General features: G+C 39.7%; 2 protein-coding genes across 2 annotated transcripts; both read right to left on the reverse strand.

Annotated features, from left to right (window-relative positions):
* Positions 1–1,507: 1,507 nt before the first annotated feature.
* On the reverse strand, positions 1,508–5,320 carry LOC143630070 (nitrate reductase [NADH]-like). Its single transcript, XM_077099169.1, has 4 exons — positions 4,534–5,320; positions 4,151–4,291; positions 2,859–3,091; positions 1,508–2,760 (listed from the first exon to the last, which is right to left on the reverse strand). Exons 1-4 carry the CDS (start codon positions 5,237–5,239, stop codon positions 1,540–1,542), a joined length of 2,301 nt encoding a protein of 766 aa, XP_076955284.1. The 5' UTR covers positions 5,240–5,320; the 3' UTR covers positions 1,508–1,539.
* Positions 5,321–15,594: 10,274 nt separating this feature from the next.
* LOC143630041 (uncharacterized) lies at positions 15,595–15,987 on the reverse strand. The gene has a single exon (XM_077099148.1). It carries the CDS (start codon positions 15,985–15,987, stop codon positions 15,595–15,597), a length of 393 nt encoding a protein of 130 aa, XP_076955263.1.
* Between the last annotated feature and the right edge of the window lie 1,877 nt (positions 15,988–17,864).

A 17,864-nucleotide genomic window follows, 5' to 3' on the forward strand; every position in this document is an offset into this window, starting at 1 on the left:
ATATAAATGTACTTAGTTTTCTATTACTTTTTCTCATTTATGAACAATTCAATGTGGTGGAGTTTTATTTGTTTTCTCTATGGATATACAGGCTTGATTGTCAATGCTCTAAATGAAACTCAAATAACTTAAATTATTTTTTTAGTCATAAAACTTTTTTACTTTTCTTCATCGTCTATTTATATAACTAACCAGCTAAGACTATATCGCACGCTGGATAAACTTGTCATCTTTTTGAATTTCTTTACTATTCTCTCTCATAACCTTTACTTTATATATTCTGCACATTACAAGAAACTCCATCATTAATGGTGACGGTTTTAACGACGACACAGAATAATAGCGGTACCATTTTTCTTGTCACCGCTCAAACTGTCTCCCACGATCCGTGTGCTCAGTTCAAGGCTTAATCTGAACCGTTGATATAGAAATTGATCAAGGGCTAGAATTTGCACATAACATTTCACCATCCAACCTTAATTATATTTTAAAAACTCATCTACATATCCCTTCACCATCTTCTCCGCCTCCTCCACTGTCAGCCGCATGCAACTTCAGCCGCCTCCACAATCCATCCAACTTCAGCCGTCGCACTGCTTGCAACCGCTACCGCTATCGCTACCGCCAAGAACGTCACCCGCCACTATCAAGATCCAAGCTCCAGCCGCCTTCGTTTCACTGGTTTCAAGCTCCAGGCACCTGCAACTTCATCCACCATTACGCTGCTGTAACTTTAGCCGCCGCTAACCACCATTGTCAAACTCTTCTTGTAGTTTTATGTAAAAGTTATATGGAAATCATGCAATTTAATCGATTTTTAAGGAGAAATTAAGCATGCATGTTTCATTTATTAATTAGATTAATAATCGTGTTTTATTGTGCTAGAAATGTGAAAATCCGTCTCTATCAAAGTCTTGGCGACCCATTAACGGAGGCTAGGGAGCAGTAGCCCCAAGGAATTATGGCGACACAATAGTGGCAACATAGCTAATATCTTCAGCAACGACAACTAGGGGTATTAGTGTCGACCATTGTCGCCGCTAAAGGTTCTACTCTTTCTGGTGACAAGTGACAATCATAGGAGATAGTGTAAAATTTCCTTAATGATATGTATGTATACTATAGTTAAAATAAAATTCATTAGGTGCCAGTGACCATGTTAACAAGAAATACATTGTATGTTAAAATAAATTTGAAAATACAGAAAATTACATGTGAAAAAAGTAAAAGAGATATATTGGCTTCAAACCACATCAAATCAAAGCAATTATTATACCTTTCTTTTATTAGTAAGCTCTGAAGTCATTTGTTGACTGGTACAATATTAGTAAGCTAGCATTATATACACATTGACTTTATTTTAAGGTAAAACCTTAACCCGCTTCCATTACAACAAAACAAAACGACCTAAAACACCAGTACTGAATCCTTAATATCATAGCCCATCTTCTCCAAACTAGGGTTTATGGCAAACTGAATCATGGGTGGCGGTCCACAAGCCAAAGCCAATGTGTCTTCACCACCCTCTGGAGCATGCTCTCACATAATATCCTCATTCACAAATCCTACACTGTATTTCCACCCTTCTCTAACAGATTTTCCCACAACATACCACACTTTCACCCTATCTTCATACTTTTGAGCCCATGCATCAAGCTCATCCCTCAACAATATATCGTCTTCTGTACGATCTGCATACACCAAATACATCTTTGTATCTTCTTCTGGATCCTTAAAGATCGCCTGCATCACTTGATATATCGGTGTAATCCCCGTCCCACCTGCGAACATGGCTAACTTCTTTGCAAACTTTGGTTTACCGTGCACCAAAAACGTCCCCTTACCCGTGTACTCGATGTGACCTAACGGCCCTTTAATCTCGATCGAAGAGCCAAGGGGTAACGACTCGAGATACTGTGTCATTAGCCCGCCATTCGGGAACTTGGGTTCGACCCCTTTGAAGTAAATCTTGACTAGCAACTCAAAGTACCCAATTTTATCAATGGTACTAGTTGGTGTATAGGCTCTCATGCATAGCTTGTCATCAATGGAAGCACATAAGAATATATGTTTGCCTACGGGTAACCCGAGAACTTGTTCTGGTGATGGAAGGGCGAAGCAGAATAGCCTGACGTCGTGTGAGACTGATGTTTTTGAGATGAGTTTGCATGGGATCTTTTCACGTGGGATTAAGGCTATGTTTCTTGTAGGTGTAGGAGCAACTTCATTGATAGTGGCTAAGTGTGAGGTGGTGTAATTAGTGGCATCATGGACCGTGTTGTTTGGCGATGACGCACCTGAGTTATCAGAGCTATAACCCGTGGTTACGAGTTCACCAATTCGGTACTCTTCCAAGAGCTTTTTGGCCTTGTCGGAATGGATTGCATCGAACTCTTCGGTGCAGTCGGTTCCAGCGTTGATGAGTATGCTGTCGGTACCACCGGGGTGGGATTTGAGGAACTTGGTGCAGTCGTAGATGTGACCGTGGACCACGATCCAAGCCGAGTCGGCTGAGTTGTGTTTCTTGACTTCGGACATTGAGTAGGTTAAGGAACTTGTGTTCATGAAAGGAGATGAAACACTCTTCTTGAGGGTTGGGTTTGCCAACTCCGATGACATCTCTAGGTGCTTCTCAAGAACCATCCATCCACCGGATTGGTTTCCGGGTTGAGTCGGGTGCTCGAACACGATCCCTATCTCGCCTTTGTGAGGTTTGCACATGTTGGTTTTCACTCGGAACCAACAATTGTTCATCATACCCTGTTATTACAAATCATAGCATAATAATTAGTGTCAAATAAAAGCAACATGCATATGAACAAATAGAAAATAAAAGTAAAGGGGTACATGGTAATTACCATGAGATTCCAAATGAGCTTCTCGGGTTGGGTATTGAAGGTCTCATCCCAGGCTCGAACCGCAATCTCTTTGGCACTAAGAAGGTCCAGAACCTCAACCTCCAATGACCAAAAGCACCAGCACCAGTATTTGCCATACTTGTTTGGTTTCTCCTTGTGGTCCAGGCTACATAGCCTCCACGTGTCTCCTCCGTCCAATGTTACCTCCACACGTGTCACTTTCTTCCCACCCCCTGCATCATTTAATATCTAACATTACATATTATTTTATTTTCTTGTTGATCTCAATCTTAGCATTGACCCTCGACCCGCGAGATTAATTAGATGATTAGATAATACTTTAGTTATTAACGTATCTCCCTTTAGATCCTTTATTATTAAAATCAATATAAACTGACACATCTTAAATATCCATGATAGCAAAACTCCCCCTGAGCGTTGATTAATCCCTAATTAGTTGATATCCCATCGACTAGTTATCAATTAATTGTTATTGATTAAAATCGGTCAAAATAGAAAATCATATAAGAAAGTATGGTATATACATGTATATTCAGAGAATTAAATATAAATTTTAATCAAAGTAATCATGATTAATCTCTGTTAATTTCGACTAGCCACACGCCTACGCTAGCACGCAACGAGTTTTGCCATATAATCAAGCATATTATTGTTTTGAAATGATCGAAGTTGACTTTTATATTCATGTCTCAAAAAGGTTAAGAAACGGTCAAAAGCGATGGTTCAAATCTTAATTAAAAACCAATATCCCCACAAACCTCACCCAAACGTAACCATATATTATTTACCATTTAATTCATTTAAATATCTAATTTTTTAACAACCTTTTAAATATCCAATGATGGACGATTATTAATTATCCATCTATCATTACCCTCGGTGAATATATAATTAATTAAGTCGAAGTATTCTTTTAAACATAAAGTATTCTTTTTAAACACAAAATATTCTTTTCATAAATGACTGCTGAATCCAAAGACAGTGATCGAACGCTATATATTTCTCTTTTACCTCTTTGATCCTAGAGCAATTTGCAATTAAGATATTAAAATTACTCAAACAAACTATTTTAAAATATTTATCAATTAAACCTAGTAAATTAAACTATTTATTTCCGTTACTAAAATGTTAATATTAAATAAACCAAGTAAATTAAGCTTACTTTAAAGTATCGATCTATTAATGACTTTGACAAATGATTTAGTTTTAAGAAATATAACAGTAGTAAAGAAATATTATTCGAAAAAAGGTAAGGAGGAAGCACAAATTACCTGAATAAGCATAGCCCCTCAAGGTGTAAGGCCTCTGAGTTGTCCAAGAATTAATCGGCAATATCTCCTCCTGGCAGGGTGTTGTAATCACAGAGTTTATGTTGAGCTCGTTAATTATATACTCAGGCTTATACCACCAACCTATACAAATACAGCGATCAAAGTTATATTTAGTAAAATTATATAAAATGATAGTTAGAAACGTAGTCGGTCACCTTAGCCGCATAAGTTATCGGTTAATGTATCGTAAATGAATTATTTCTATTAATAAAACAAATGAATTACTCGATATTTGTTCTCTAAAATAAATAACATTTAAAAAATAACATCATGTCGTTATAATAATAATAATAATAATAATAATAATAATAATAATATTGTACCTTCGGAATTGGCTAGCTCCGCGTCCACATGCGACGGAAACACACGGTTATCTTTGAAATGGTAATAACTCTCCGACTCCGGTGTAGTCACTATAATCCGCTTCAACCACTTCACCATCCTGCCACCAATAAACCCAGGAATTATCATCCTCACCGGAAACCCATGATCCGGCAACAACTTCTCCCCGTTCTGCATGTAAGCCAATATAATATCCCTCGCCGGATCCATCGCCATTTCGATACTTATACTGGTCCCATATTTCGAGCCACCGCCTCCGGGGAGATCCTCCGCACCCTCAAAACACACATTCATCGCCCCTTTCTTCCGGCTATAAATTCCACAACTTTTCAAAAGATGAACCAATGGCACCCCTCTCCAAACGGATGTGGATATCCCGGCTGCGCCCCAGTTAAACCCTATGGTCTGTTTGGTCAGATTCTGTTCCTTCCGACGGTTCCCGGCGCAAACCAATGTCGCTGGGAACTCACGGCTAGGAAAGTCTCTAACCAGCTGCGCCATGGTGAAACACGCAGGTCGTTTCACCAGGCCGCATATTTCCACGGTCCAGTCATCCCAGCTAGCGTTGGGGACTGGACCGTGGTTTCGAACGTAGTGAAGTTGGGCAGGGGTTATAAACCCATGTTGCATGAGTTTAGTCAACGGTGGTTCGGAGTTGAATGGATGTTTTCCCGTTAGCCGAACCATCGATGGGTTGCGCTCGATCCATTGGTCAGCCGTACCCGCATCCCGCGTGTCAAAAACGGAGGTTTCCAACTTGAACTTTGACTTTTTAATGGCATCACTGTAGTCAACCTCGTCTTCGCTCGTATCGGGCATGTCAAGGACAACCTTTTTACGTGTCGTAACATCTCTCCTAGCCACGGGATATTTGAAGCCGCGGATTGGTGAATCGGAACGCTGGTGATTAGGACTGTAGGAACGAACGACAGTGGTGGCGGATAGACCAGGTTCATGGTGGAACTGGGGGCGGTTTTCGACGGTGGTCGCCATTGAATATTATTTTGTGGAAAACCTGTTGGTTTATATCCGATGTGCTGAGAGAAATGAGACACAATTCTGTTTGCCTTAAACAACACAACACAACACATGTATTTATATAGGCTGATGGAAGATCTGGTGCCAATTGTTTATATTAAATCAATAGATAGTGACGTAACAAGGAGCCATTTGTTTAACCATCCGCATATTATTAGAATATATAGAAATAGAAAGTAGACGTGTGAACATTGAGAGCTGGGAGTTAGCACCTCTTGGGAGAAAAAGGAGGTAAGGTAACAACCAAGGGGCTGCGTACACAAAATCACTAAGCATAGGAGCAATATTTTTCAAATTTGACACCTAGGTTGTAAATAAACCGAATGTTAAGTGAATGATTTGTAAAATGTTTAATACAAAGTCTTTTTATGTTTGCTTTCTAATAAACAAATTAATATAAACACATGTCTCGTTTATGTTTAGCTTCATTCATGTTTAGTTAAGTCCATTCGTTTAGGTTCATTAATATATTCATTTAATGTTGTTGGCTCATTACAACTTTATAATAACCTTTTAAGCTCAACTAATTGAAAGGAATGTGAAAAACAATTATGCAAAAAAAGAATTACGTGAAAACATGTTCAAGCTGTATGACTTAGTTACGCGTATATATGATTAGTAAATAAAAGTTCTCTATCATGAACCAATACAGTGTGAGTTGGTTTAACTTGTGCACGATCACTTCATGTTTAGGATTTTGTGATAGCATGTTATCATTGTAAGGCGTTATCACTCCCACACCATGTTGTCGCTATAGTTTTTATGACCAAAGCTTAGAACATATAGAAGTCCTCACTTCATATAGGTTAGCTTGCTCTGATAATTAGCATGTTGCTATTTTGCTTTCATCTAGGAATGTCTATTTAATGTATGATGTATAGAAAACGAGTACCTACCACTAATTCATAAGTTTTATAACAAATTTGTAGGTTTCAACGCGGATGGATCTAACAACGTGTTTTGAATCAACCAAACTCAGTGCTAGCGGAATATCACACCAAGCTACCTTTGGTCTCGGATCTTGAGTGTTTATGTTCGGACGTGAGAAGTGAGAGTGAGAGAGAACTAGAAAGAAAGATGTGAAGGACAAATTGACTAAAGGCTTCTTCTTCTCATGGCATGCATCCTATTTATAGGGAAGCATCCATGAGAAGTGTTTATATTCACTAATGCCTAATGGACTTCTTTACAGTGGACCAAGGCCCAATACATACAAAAATAACATTACAAGCCCAAAACATACACAAATACATAACTGCCAATACAAAAGACTTAGATACACAAACGGGACCTAACAATCTCCCTCTAGTTTTTAGTATTGGAAACTGTCGGTATCATATTCCAAGAATTCGTCCTCGGAAAGTGGAAGTTCAACAAGTCTCTTGACAAACTTGTTGAATGCTTCAACTACCTGGTCTGTGTTCTAACGACCAATGTCCTTGACGGTGCGCAAGGGTGAGTTGTAGATCTTTAGAACGTGTTCCCTGTGCAGACCCATCAGCTCGTGCTCATCAAACATACGAAGTTCGTGCATGTTCCGGCAATGTATGACGGCTTCACCCGTGGTGTTATCAAATTCCCAGCCAATAAAGTCTCGGAGCGTGTTTGGAATATAGGGCTTACCATGGTAAATAATGTAACTGTCTTTTGTTGCCCTATATCTCCACATAACTCGCGGCTGTCCAGTGGCTGGGTCAATCTCTCTTGGGTTCTTGAATTTCCGACCCTTATTTACTTCAAAATCCTTGTAGCCCACTTTCGACTGGTGATGTAGATGAGTGGTGACCCAACCTTCCAACGTATCATCATATTCCCCCGTACCCAGAGCTTTTCGAAGATAATTGATGTCAAGCTCAGGTAGTGTACTTAGCTCTTTATGGGTGAGGTAGATGAGATCTCCGCTGTATCTTCTAATCGCCAACTACTGTTCTCCCGATTTTATTTTGAATATACAATCAAAGAGTCGTCGTGATAGGGGTAGTTGAGGGTGCGGGTGCTGGCACGACTTGTCACGAGATGTGTCTTTCGTTTCTTCTTCTGTGTTACTTGTGACAAATCGGTGGCTGGATCAATGACGGGATCACGAGCAGGTGCGGCAGATGCTTGATCTTGAGTAGGTGGTGTGTCTGGATTTGGCGAGTAATTGATGTAGAAATCATCTCCAAGTTCCTTAGCCACATAGGATTGAACCGGTTCAAGTGTTTTCCTGGCTTCAATGAAATCATCCATTACAACTGCAATATTACCTGCAGGAAACAACTCGTTATATATATCTGCTATTCTAGAGTCGTCCTGCCTCACCTTGCCAGCAGAGTTGTGTGCAGCAGGATCTGGATGTGTTTCTTGAGCATGTGGAGGTGATTGAGTGTTAACTCCACCTCCACCTCCTGCTGCATCGGCCCCTCCTTCTCCACCATCACCTCCATCATTATCATTATCATCCTCATCGAAACTGTCGTGGACATTTTCATCCACGTCATCATCTTCATCCTCGTCATCATCACTCTCATTGTCACTATCATCTTCATCATCACCGTCATTACCGTCTCCATCTCCACCAGCTTGGGGTTGAGATTGTTCAACATGAGACATCCCCAAGCTGGTACCTACAACGCTTGCAGCCTGGCCGATCTGTGGTGCAACCCGACCCACAGTCGCCTCTTATTCCGATCCACCAATTTGTTCAGCACGCACGGCCACACTTGGACCTGCGGTAGGCTGGGATCCACCAAGTTGTGCAACGGTGGCAGATTTCCCCCAAGTTCCAAAAACAGAATCAAGACAGGCCTCGAGCGTGGCAAAATCATCATCACGCATTCCGATTAGCTCAGAGGCCGCCTTGTACTTCTCGTTCATCTCTTCATTGATCTTCAACTGGAGCTCATTGAGACGCTCCTGCTCTGCAACCTTAGCTCAGATAGCCTCAATATCAGTTCTTAGTTCAGTGTTTTCAACAATAAGTGTACCGAGAGAGGAGGACGATGCTAACTGTCCCTCGATCATTGAGACTCTGGACTCTGGAGCTTCTCGTTTAGCATCGGCAGAGGTAGTGGCATCTTTAACCTTCTTGAATAGACGGGCTTCAAGTACAGTGGCAGTAGGTACATTTTTCTCTAGCATTTCCACTCTGTCTCCCAGTTTAGAGTGGGATGCCCTTAGATTGGCATTCTGCAGTGCTTCTGTGTTGAGTAGTTCTTGTTGATTTTGAATCCGACCTTGGAGTTGATTGATCAAGAGTCATTGACTTTCTATGAGAGCATCTTTCAGCTCTTTCTGTTCTTCCAAGATCTGAACCCTTGACACCAACTTCTCCTTCTCTTTGGCATCTTCAACTTCTTTCCTTTTCTGAGTCATTATATACTCAAGAAGCACCAGCTCATGCTCAGCCCTTTTCACGTTTGATTCTTCTAGGGCGATGATCCTATCGAGGATAGGATCAACGTACACTGGAGGTGTCGAATACTTTCCTTTTGCGATGGGCTTGGGTGAAAGGATGGTGGTTGGAGGTGTATCAGAAAGGATGGGTGGTGATGTTGTTTGAAATGGAAGGGTAATGGATTGGGTAGGTAGTGGCGAGGTTGTAGAGGCGGGTGGTGTTGAGAATAATGGTGTGTAGGCTCTTGCTTCTAAGGTTGATGGTGGTGGTTATGTTGGTGGTGAGGTAATAATAGTTTGGCTCCATAGGCTTGTTGATTTGATGGGTGAGCTGAATGGCGAGGTTGTTAAGGGTTCGTTTTGTGTAGGTTGTTCGGGTGGAGTGGTGGTTTGTGGTTGTGATTGAGGTGGTGAAGGTGGTATTTGTGATAAGAAAGTTGAAATAGGTTGGTCTTTTGGTGAGGGTTTCGGTGATTCATCGGGTGAGTCGTGTAACATGGTTTTTCTTGGTTTGGCTTTGGCTTTGATTCGGGTTTTGGGTTTCTTGTAGATAGGAACCTTAATCTTGGCTACATCTTGGTCTCTTAGGGTCTTGGCCAAGGTTTCAGGTGAAACTACTTGAGGGTCAGGGGTAGAGGATGGCTTACCTTTTGTAGAAAGCTTGACAACGAGCTTTGAATACTTCTGGGAGTCCGCAAGCTTTTTCAATCGCTTTAAGGGCTAACGTTCCTCTTCCTCCTCTTCTTCAGCACCTTTATCTTTTCTAGAAGAACCACCAACGGAAGGCTTGTCGGCAGCCTTCCACTTGAGATCGTGCTTTGTCTTGGTTCTATCTTCTAGTGGCTCATCGGACGAGTCACCCTACTCAGCCTCAGCCTCAACTTCTGGCTCAGATGGAACATGCTCCCCACTTTCTGCTTCATCCTCATCCCTCGTAGGCTCAGTTTCCTCAACCAACCCAAACTTGGGTTTCGGTATTTCACCTTGGTACTGATGACCCTTCCCCTTTGTACTCAACAAAATCCCAAAGATCGACTGCCTGATTTCATTGACGTGGTAAGGCTCGGGCAGCGACTTCTTATCTTTAGCCTTCTTGTGAGGTGGTCTGGGTGCATCGGGAATCATATCATCAAGCAACAGTTGCACAAATCTTGGATACATTAGCCATGTTGACTCATTCTTTGCATTGGCCATCATGCACAAGAACAACCTCTGAGAGTAATTGAACTTCTCCTAGGGGTTGTCAGTGTATATATAATCTGCACCCAATCAACCCTCATGCTATCAAAACCACCACGTATGTCCGACATACAATGAGTCACTATGTGGAATAGGAATCTCCAATAAGGTGGCAAGTGTTTCTTCTCCAAAATTTTCCACTCAGTATCATAACCCATTCTTATCATAAACTCACTCAGCTTAGCGCTGTCACCTTTCTCATACAAATGATCTGGCTCATCTTTTATCTTCAATGCACGTCTAATATCCCCTTCTGTAATCTTCAATGTCTTACCCGTCACCTTTGTATTGATTGAAAGAGCATCATCAGCAGGTGTAGCAAAAGCCCAGAACTCTGTAACCCATTTAGAGTAAATGGTCGGTTAGCAGTGATAGCATACTCAAGGGGTGACTGCCTTAACCCCTTGATCATTGAGGTGAACACCTTGTCCTTCTTATCTTTTGGTTCCTCGAGAAGACAATATAAATTATGTGCCTGAAATCATGCATTAAGATCATGAGAATCTTCATTAAATAATAACCAAGATAACATACGAGTTATATACAAATGGTAAAGTATGTACAAAATACTTAGTTTAATTAATTACTTATAGTTAATTGATTGTATTCAATTTAGTATTAATGAGTTAAGAAGTTGATTTTAGTCTTTCAATAAGTTAGTCCAAAATATATTAAGTTTGTATGTCCAAAACAGTCCAATAGTCCAACAGTCCATATTTGTCAAAACAGTCCAGTAGCCAATCGGTCCAGAAATCTGAAAAATTTTCTAAGTGTTGGAATTTCGCATGGGCTTTCATTTCGCTTCGTATGGCTATGCGATATGAACCAAGATGATATTTCGTATCGCATGTTGATGCGAAGCGAACAAGAAAATCATTTCGCATCGCATGTAGATGCGAAGCGAAATAGAAATCTAATTCGCTTCACATAGAGCATGCGAAGCGAAAGACCCTCTTTATGCGAAAAAGTTACTTAGACCCTTTTTGATCCATTTTTCTTCCTAGCTAATCGCCTTGACCCGAATTAGCTTTCTGGAGAGTTTGAAGCATAACCCCTTTGGTTTACTTAGTCAATTGGACTCTAAAAAGTCCGAACAAACCCTAGATCTACCACTATACAAAATCAAACCTAAAACTAACAATTAAAGATGATATTCATGATCTATAGGACTAATTGACAGTTGCTAAGCATGATAATCTTAACAGATTTGAAGAACCACCACAAGATCTGGCCGACTGTTCATATGAACTGTCGCCAGATCTGCAAGAACCCACAAAGAAAAGATGAAGATTGGATGATGATTATGATGATGTTATACCATGGGTGTGGGTTTCATATTCATGATCAAAACGTGATAAGGAGGCCAGATTGATCGTGGATATTGAAAAAATATAAGGGTTTGGAAGATAAGATAGAGACAGAAAGTGAGAGAGTGTTTGGTAAAATGTAGATGTGAATAGTGAAAGATATTTTGTGTGACCCTTATATATAGGGTCAGCCTATCTCGCGATAAGGTCAAAACATCACGAGTATTTACCGAAAATACACTCTCAGACCTCGGTCTTAAAAAACATTTTCTTATTCAAACCCGAAAAATATTTAACCACCGAATCCAAGCACTTGGTTGTTTTAGTGAATTTTCTTTTGTCGGTCTATAACTGTTAACGTTGGCAAAATCGATCTCTTTTGACAAAATTAAATAAAACAAAAATAAGTTACAACTTAAATAAAATAAAAATAAAAATAGCAAATAAAAAATAAAAATAAATTTAAAAATTAAAATTAAAATTAAAAATAAAAATAAAACATAAAATATTAAAACACCAAAGTAAATAATATTTTTGAAAATAAAAACAAAATAAAATAATGAAATAAAATTTAAAACTTAGTTAAAAACAAAGTTAATATTGAATTAATTTACATAATTCTTTTCATTGATTAATTAATCAATTTATAAAAACGATCGCAACATGGAATCATATTGATTTGCAAAACCCTAGATCGCGTTTCCATTTTGATGTTATTGTGACACAAGTTCATCATTGATTGTAGATATCGTCCATCTGTTTAACTTGACAAGTGTTTTGATGTTAACGTGATACATTTAAGGTTCAATTAGGCACGTAACTTTTGTGGTCCCCTCTTAATCAGACATGTTACTGATTCCATCATATCTCGGGTCTAGTTTGTGTTGACATATCACCTCAACTTGACTTAAACCTTTCTTAGTTGATAACAGTACACTTATTAACACTTTGGACACTTCCATATTGCATACTTGACTTTTTGTACAATTGACTCGATCTAGAAAGATTAAAATAAAGCAGAAGTTCAGGCCATAACAATTAGGTCGGATAATACCATATTATCACGCAGAGAAAGTCCAAGGCTTGAACAAAAGAAAGAAAATAAAACAAAGCAGAAGACTCAGGGCCTTAACAATCAGATATTGTATGACTACAAATGTAGAAAGTCCAAAGCTTGAGTCAAAATAAATGAAGAAATAAAGCAGAGGTTAAAATTCCTAGAGCTGGCTCTTTTTCTGACTCTTTTATTTTTCCTTTTCTTTTTCTTGCTTTTCTTGACTCAATAAAAATTAAAATTGACACATATTTTCATAAGACTACTGTGATCAGGTAAAGAGAGGCTTGGGTATGACATGTGTAATTACATTTGAAGCTTCATTGATATGACTTTAACGGAATCATGCAACCGCATCATAAGTGTATAGCCACTAGAACCGACAAGAGTTTAGGTTTATATCACCCAACACTTGCTTGTTTGTCAAGCCTATCTACACATCTATGAATGACCTTGTAGCCTTTTGATCTATTCTTTTCACGCGCTAGAATCATTACATGCCAATGTACTATCATTTTCCATATAGTCGGATCAAATTCTCAATTGAAAATTTTAAATATCCGACTCTCTCTAAACAGGAGCTCCCTCTAAACGGGATAAATCTTTTTGAATTTTCTGAAATTTTTCTTAATTAGGAGTAAAGATAAAATTAATATTATATATAAAATTAAAATCTTTTTGTTAAGTTCAGTGACTCGATTTTGTTTTTCTTAAAGTAAATTGAAAATATTTTTGGCGAGTTAACATTAACTTATTTTCTCCCTCTAAAATTGTGACATATTTTAAAAATATTTACAATTGTAAAATAAAAGACAAAATTTACTCAACAGAAATCATGCCCAATGGTTCAATGAGAAATAAAAACAGGGCACGACTAAAAGCTTTTATAAAGAGATCAGCAAAGTTAAAATCAGAATGGACCCTTTTTATGTTGACAAGCTTACGATCAAACAATCGCGAATGAAATGCACTCGGATGTCAATGTGCTTTGTCTTTGAGTGCTGGACCGGGTTTTTAACAATCGCCACAGTAGCCTCATTATCACATTTGATCGTGGTATCATAGAAATTCAAACCGTAATCCAGCAGCTGATGCTGGATCCAAATGACTTGTAAGCAGCAACTGAATGCGGCAATGTACTCGGCTTCAACGGTTGAAGTGGACACAATGACTTGCTTCTTGCACTGCCATGAGATCAACCGGTTTCCCAGGAATTAGCATCCTCCCGATGTTAACTTTCTGTCTAAATTGCATCCCCCATAATCACTGTCAGTAAATGCATGAAGTTCCAAGGGAGACTCTTTTGGATACCAGAGTCCCAATCGAGGTTTTCCCTTCAAGTATCTGAAAATACGTTTGACAACGGTCATGTGGGATTCTCTTGGATCTGACTGATATCTGGCACACTGGCAAACAGGGAACATGATGTCCGATTTGCTTGCAGTGAGATACATCAGTGAGCCAATCATGGACCTATACAGGTGCTGATCGACTGGCTTTCCTGATGGATCAGGAGCGAGGACTGGTCTTGTAGCGATTGGTGTCATGATGGCAGTTGAGTCCTTGAATCTGAATTTCTGAACAATGTCATGAACATACTTTTCTGATGAATCAAAGTACCGTTCGTCTTTTATTCAACTTGTAGGCCCAGGAAGAATGTCATCTCCCCCAAGGAACTCATCTCAAATCGCTTCTGCATTACGTCCGAAAACTCCTTGCATAGATTCTCATTCGTAGAGCCAAAGATAATATCATTAACATACACTTGGACTAGAATCAGATCTTCCTTTACCTTCTTGAGAAAGAGTGTTTGATCGACAATCCCTCTGTTGTACCAATTCTTCACCAAATGGTCAGCCAGTGTGTCATACCAGGCACGAGGTGCATGGTGCAGACCATAAAGTGCCTTGTCAAGAAGATAGACATGATCAGGATGGTCTGGATCTTCAAAACCTGGAGGTTGGCTGATGTAAATTTCTTCTTTCACATTTCCATATAAGAAAGCGTTCTTCACGTCCATTTGATATACTTTGAAGTTCATGTATGAGGCGTAGGCCAGAAAGATACGAATTGCCTCTTATCTGGATACAGGTGCATAAACTTCATCGTAATCAAGTCCTTCACGTTACCAAAAGCCTTGTACAACAATCCGGGCTTTATTTCTAATGATAACCCCCTTGTCGTCCCTTTTATTTCGGAACACCCACTTCGTTCCAATCGGTCTTTTATTTTCTGGTTTCTTTACTAGCCTCCAAACATTTTGCTTCTTAAACTGTAACAGCTCCTCTTGCATGGATTCAACCCAAGAATTCTCTTTCAGTGTGACTCGATAGTCCTTGGGCTCGACCTGTGAAATGAACAAGCAAAAAGACATATGTTAATGTTACCAGAAGTACTGCGTGTTTGAATGCCAGTAGATGGATCTCCAATGATATTCTCAGTCGGATGTCGTCGGTGGATTGGCAATTGAGGAATTTGTTCGACATGCTCGACTGGTGTTGCTTCAAGCTCCGCTGATAAGCTCTCTATGGGATGAAAAACAGCAGTCACATTGACAGGAACATTTGGTTGAGGATCGCTTGCATCTTCTTGTTGATCAACCAAATGTTCTTGAGCAATGGGGCCCTCCCATAGGTTGTCATAGAAAGGCACAACGATGGCTGGAACAGAAGTTGAGTTGGTGTGGTCAGAAGTTTCATTTTGAGCTTGTTCAACCTGAGCAACCTCTGTGTGAGTTTCCTCAGCTACACCTTGATTTCTTCTTCTGAGGGAGGTGTGGGAACAGATTCCACCACACTTGGTTCAGCTGGAGGATTTTCAATCATGCTCCACATTACCGGCTGACACGTATGAATCGGTATCTGAATCTGTGGTGTCTTCGATAGTGGCATTTCAGTAGTCTCTGTGGCTGGCTGTACTTCATCTAACGGGGCTGGTTGATTAGCCACGGGTGGAACATTGAGTACGGGAGCAGGAACATCTACTTGAATGTTTTCCAGACCTCTTAACACAGCTTGCATCAAAACTGACTAATCATTCTCAGGTTGAGCAGGAACATAAACAACAAGGGAAACTGGTGGTACAACTGGTGTTACGTACATCCCTCGAAACTGCTTGAACAAACTTTCATAATCAAACATCCAGTTAGGACCGTTGTGTGCATCCGTAGGGTTCAATTCTTGCCAATCAATGTTAAATGATTCCAAGATTACTCTGGTCTTTTTGTTGTAAACACGATAAGCGCTCTTGTCGGCTGCATAGCCTACAAAGTAGCACTCATCCGCCTTCTCAGCAAACTTGGAAGTTGAAGTGGCATTCGTTTGGAGCGCTATGCAAGGACATCCAAATGTTCTGAAGAAATTAACCCTTGGCTTTATTCCATAAAAGACTTCATACGGAGTCTTGTTCAATCTCTTGTTCATAAGCACACAGTTCTAGGTAAAGTAGATAGCATTGATGGCTTCACACCAGAAAATCAATGGAAGTTTTGAATATGACAGCATTGTTCTTGCAGCTTCTACCAGTGTACGGTTTCGCCTTTCAGCCACCCCATTTTGTTCGGGAGTGTAAGGTGCGCTGAATTGATGAAGGATTCCCTTGTTGTGACAGAACTTATTCACCACCTTGTTGCAAAATTCTGTTCCATTGTCACTTCTGATGCATTTGACTCTTTTCTCTGTTTGATTCTCAACCAATACAATGAACCTAAGCAGAAACTGAGATGTCTCATCCTTATGCCCTAGCAGAAAAGTCCAACTGAAACGCTAGTAATCATCAGTAATAACCAGGCAATAGGTTTTCGACCTATTGCCAAGGGTTGGATAGGACCAAAAAGATCGATGTGTACAATGAAAGGATTTTACAGGCAAACCCCTCACGTGGTCACCTGTAACTAACTTATTCAAGTTTTTAAAGTTGACATGACCCAATCGTCGATGCCACAGGGATGAGTCATTTTTCAAGGCCTTGGACAGTAAACAAGAAACAGTCCGCATAGAATAATTGCTTCTCATGTCCAGTATATACGCATCATTGTGCCTCGGGGTACGCAACAAAATCCACTCTTCAGGGACTTTAAAACCTGGTTTGAGAATAAGACACTCATTTTCTGTAAAGAGAGTTGAGAAATGCTTATCACAGATTTGGGAGACACTGAGCAGATTGTGGTTGAGCTCTTCCACAAGATTGATTTCATCAAAGGTTAGTGTACCATTTGAAACCTTTCCTTGTTTCGTGATTTGTCCTCCCACGTCACCAGCAAAGGAGACATGTCCGCCATCGAATGGTTTCACATCAAACAGCAGGGATTCATCTCCTGTTATATGTTGGGTGCAGCCACTGTCCAAGTACCAAATGCTGTTGACATGCTTTCCAGGCTAACCCTACACACATGAACAACTAGTTAGTAGAGGGGCCCCGAGACATACTTGTCTAGGGAAAATTAAACAGAAAATCACTAAGTTTAATTTTGTGATTCTTGAAAATATAATCTTTTGGTGACTCAGAATCTTAAGAGCAATCCCTCGAGGAACATGAGTTGTAATTTCCTCGGTTTTGGAAAGGTTTTCTGGATTGCCTTCGTTTTGGTTTGGACTTAACAACAAAGTCCTTAGTGTGTTTCTTGTTGAAAACATTTGAAGGGTCTTTTGGCTTTTCAGCTTCCGAACCCTTTGCTAACCTTTTCCTTTCCCTTTGGGTTAGCCAAAATGGTTTCTTTGGTTTTTGCACTCTTTCAGATTTTGAATCCGTCTCACTGGCAGAGAAGTGAGTTTGGTGAGTCATTTTCTTAGGTTTGGGATCAACCTTAGGAAATGTCTGACCAAACGCACTGTTTAAATCTCTTTGTTGCTTGTGCCAGTTCTTGCAATGTCTTGCAAGATGAGAAGGATTTCCACATACAAAGCAACACTTTCTTTGGTTGCATATATAGACATCTTGCTCACTGAAGTATGTGTGATTTGACCAATAAGGTGATGTAGTTGAGTTAACATGTCTGTAACCTCTGTTTGACTGACAATTAAGATCATTTGAATGCCTAGGTTTCTAGGGAGAGTAGTAATAGGCACTATCAAATTGATCATAATGTTGAGAACTATTGTTGTAATTTGTATTTTGAGAAAAAGAGGTTTTCTGGGTGGCACGTATTTACAAGAAGTGCTAGGTTTTTCATTTTCAAAACTAGATTTTTTTTCTCAAATTCTCAACATGATGATCAGTTGATGAGCAAATAAGGCTATTATATCCATCGACCTTGTCTTCAACTGTTTCATCATAAACTGTTTCACACTCTGAATCAGAT

The sequence above is a fragment of the Bidens hawaiensis genome, unplaced genomic scaffold (genome assembly GCF_021521415.1).
Source record: "Bidens hawaiensis isolate Kalapana, Puna unplaced genomic scaffold, B.hawaiensis_p1.1 tig00005523_1, whole genome shotgun sequence".
Classification (NCBI taxonomy): Eukaryota; Viridiplantae; Streptophyta; class Magnoliopsida; order Asterales; family Asteraceae; genus Bidens; species Bidens hawaiensis.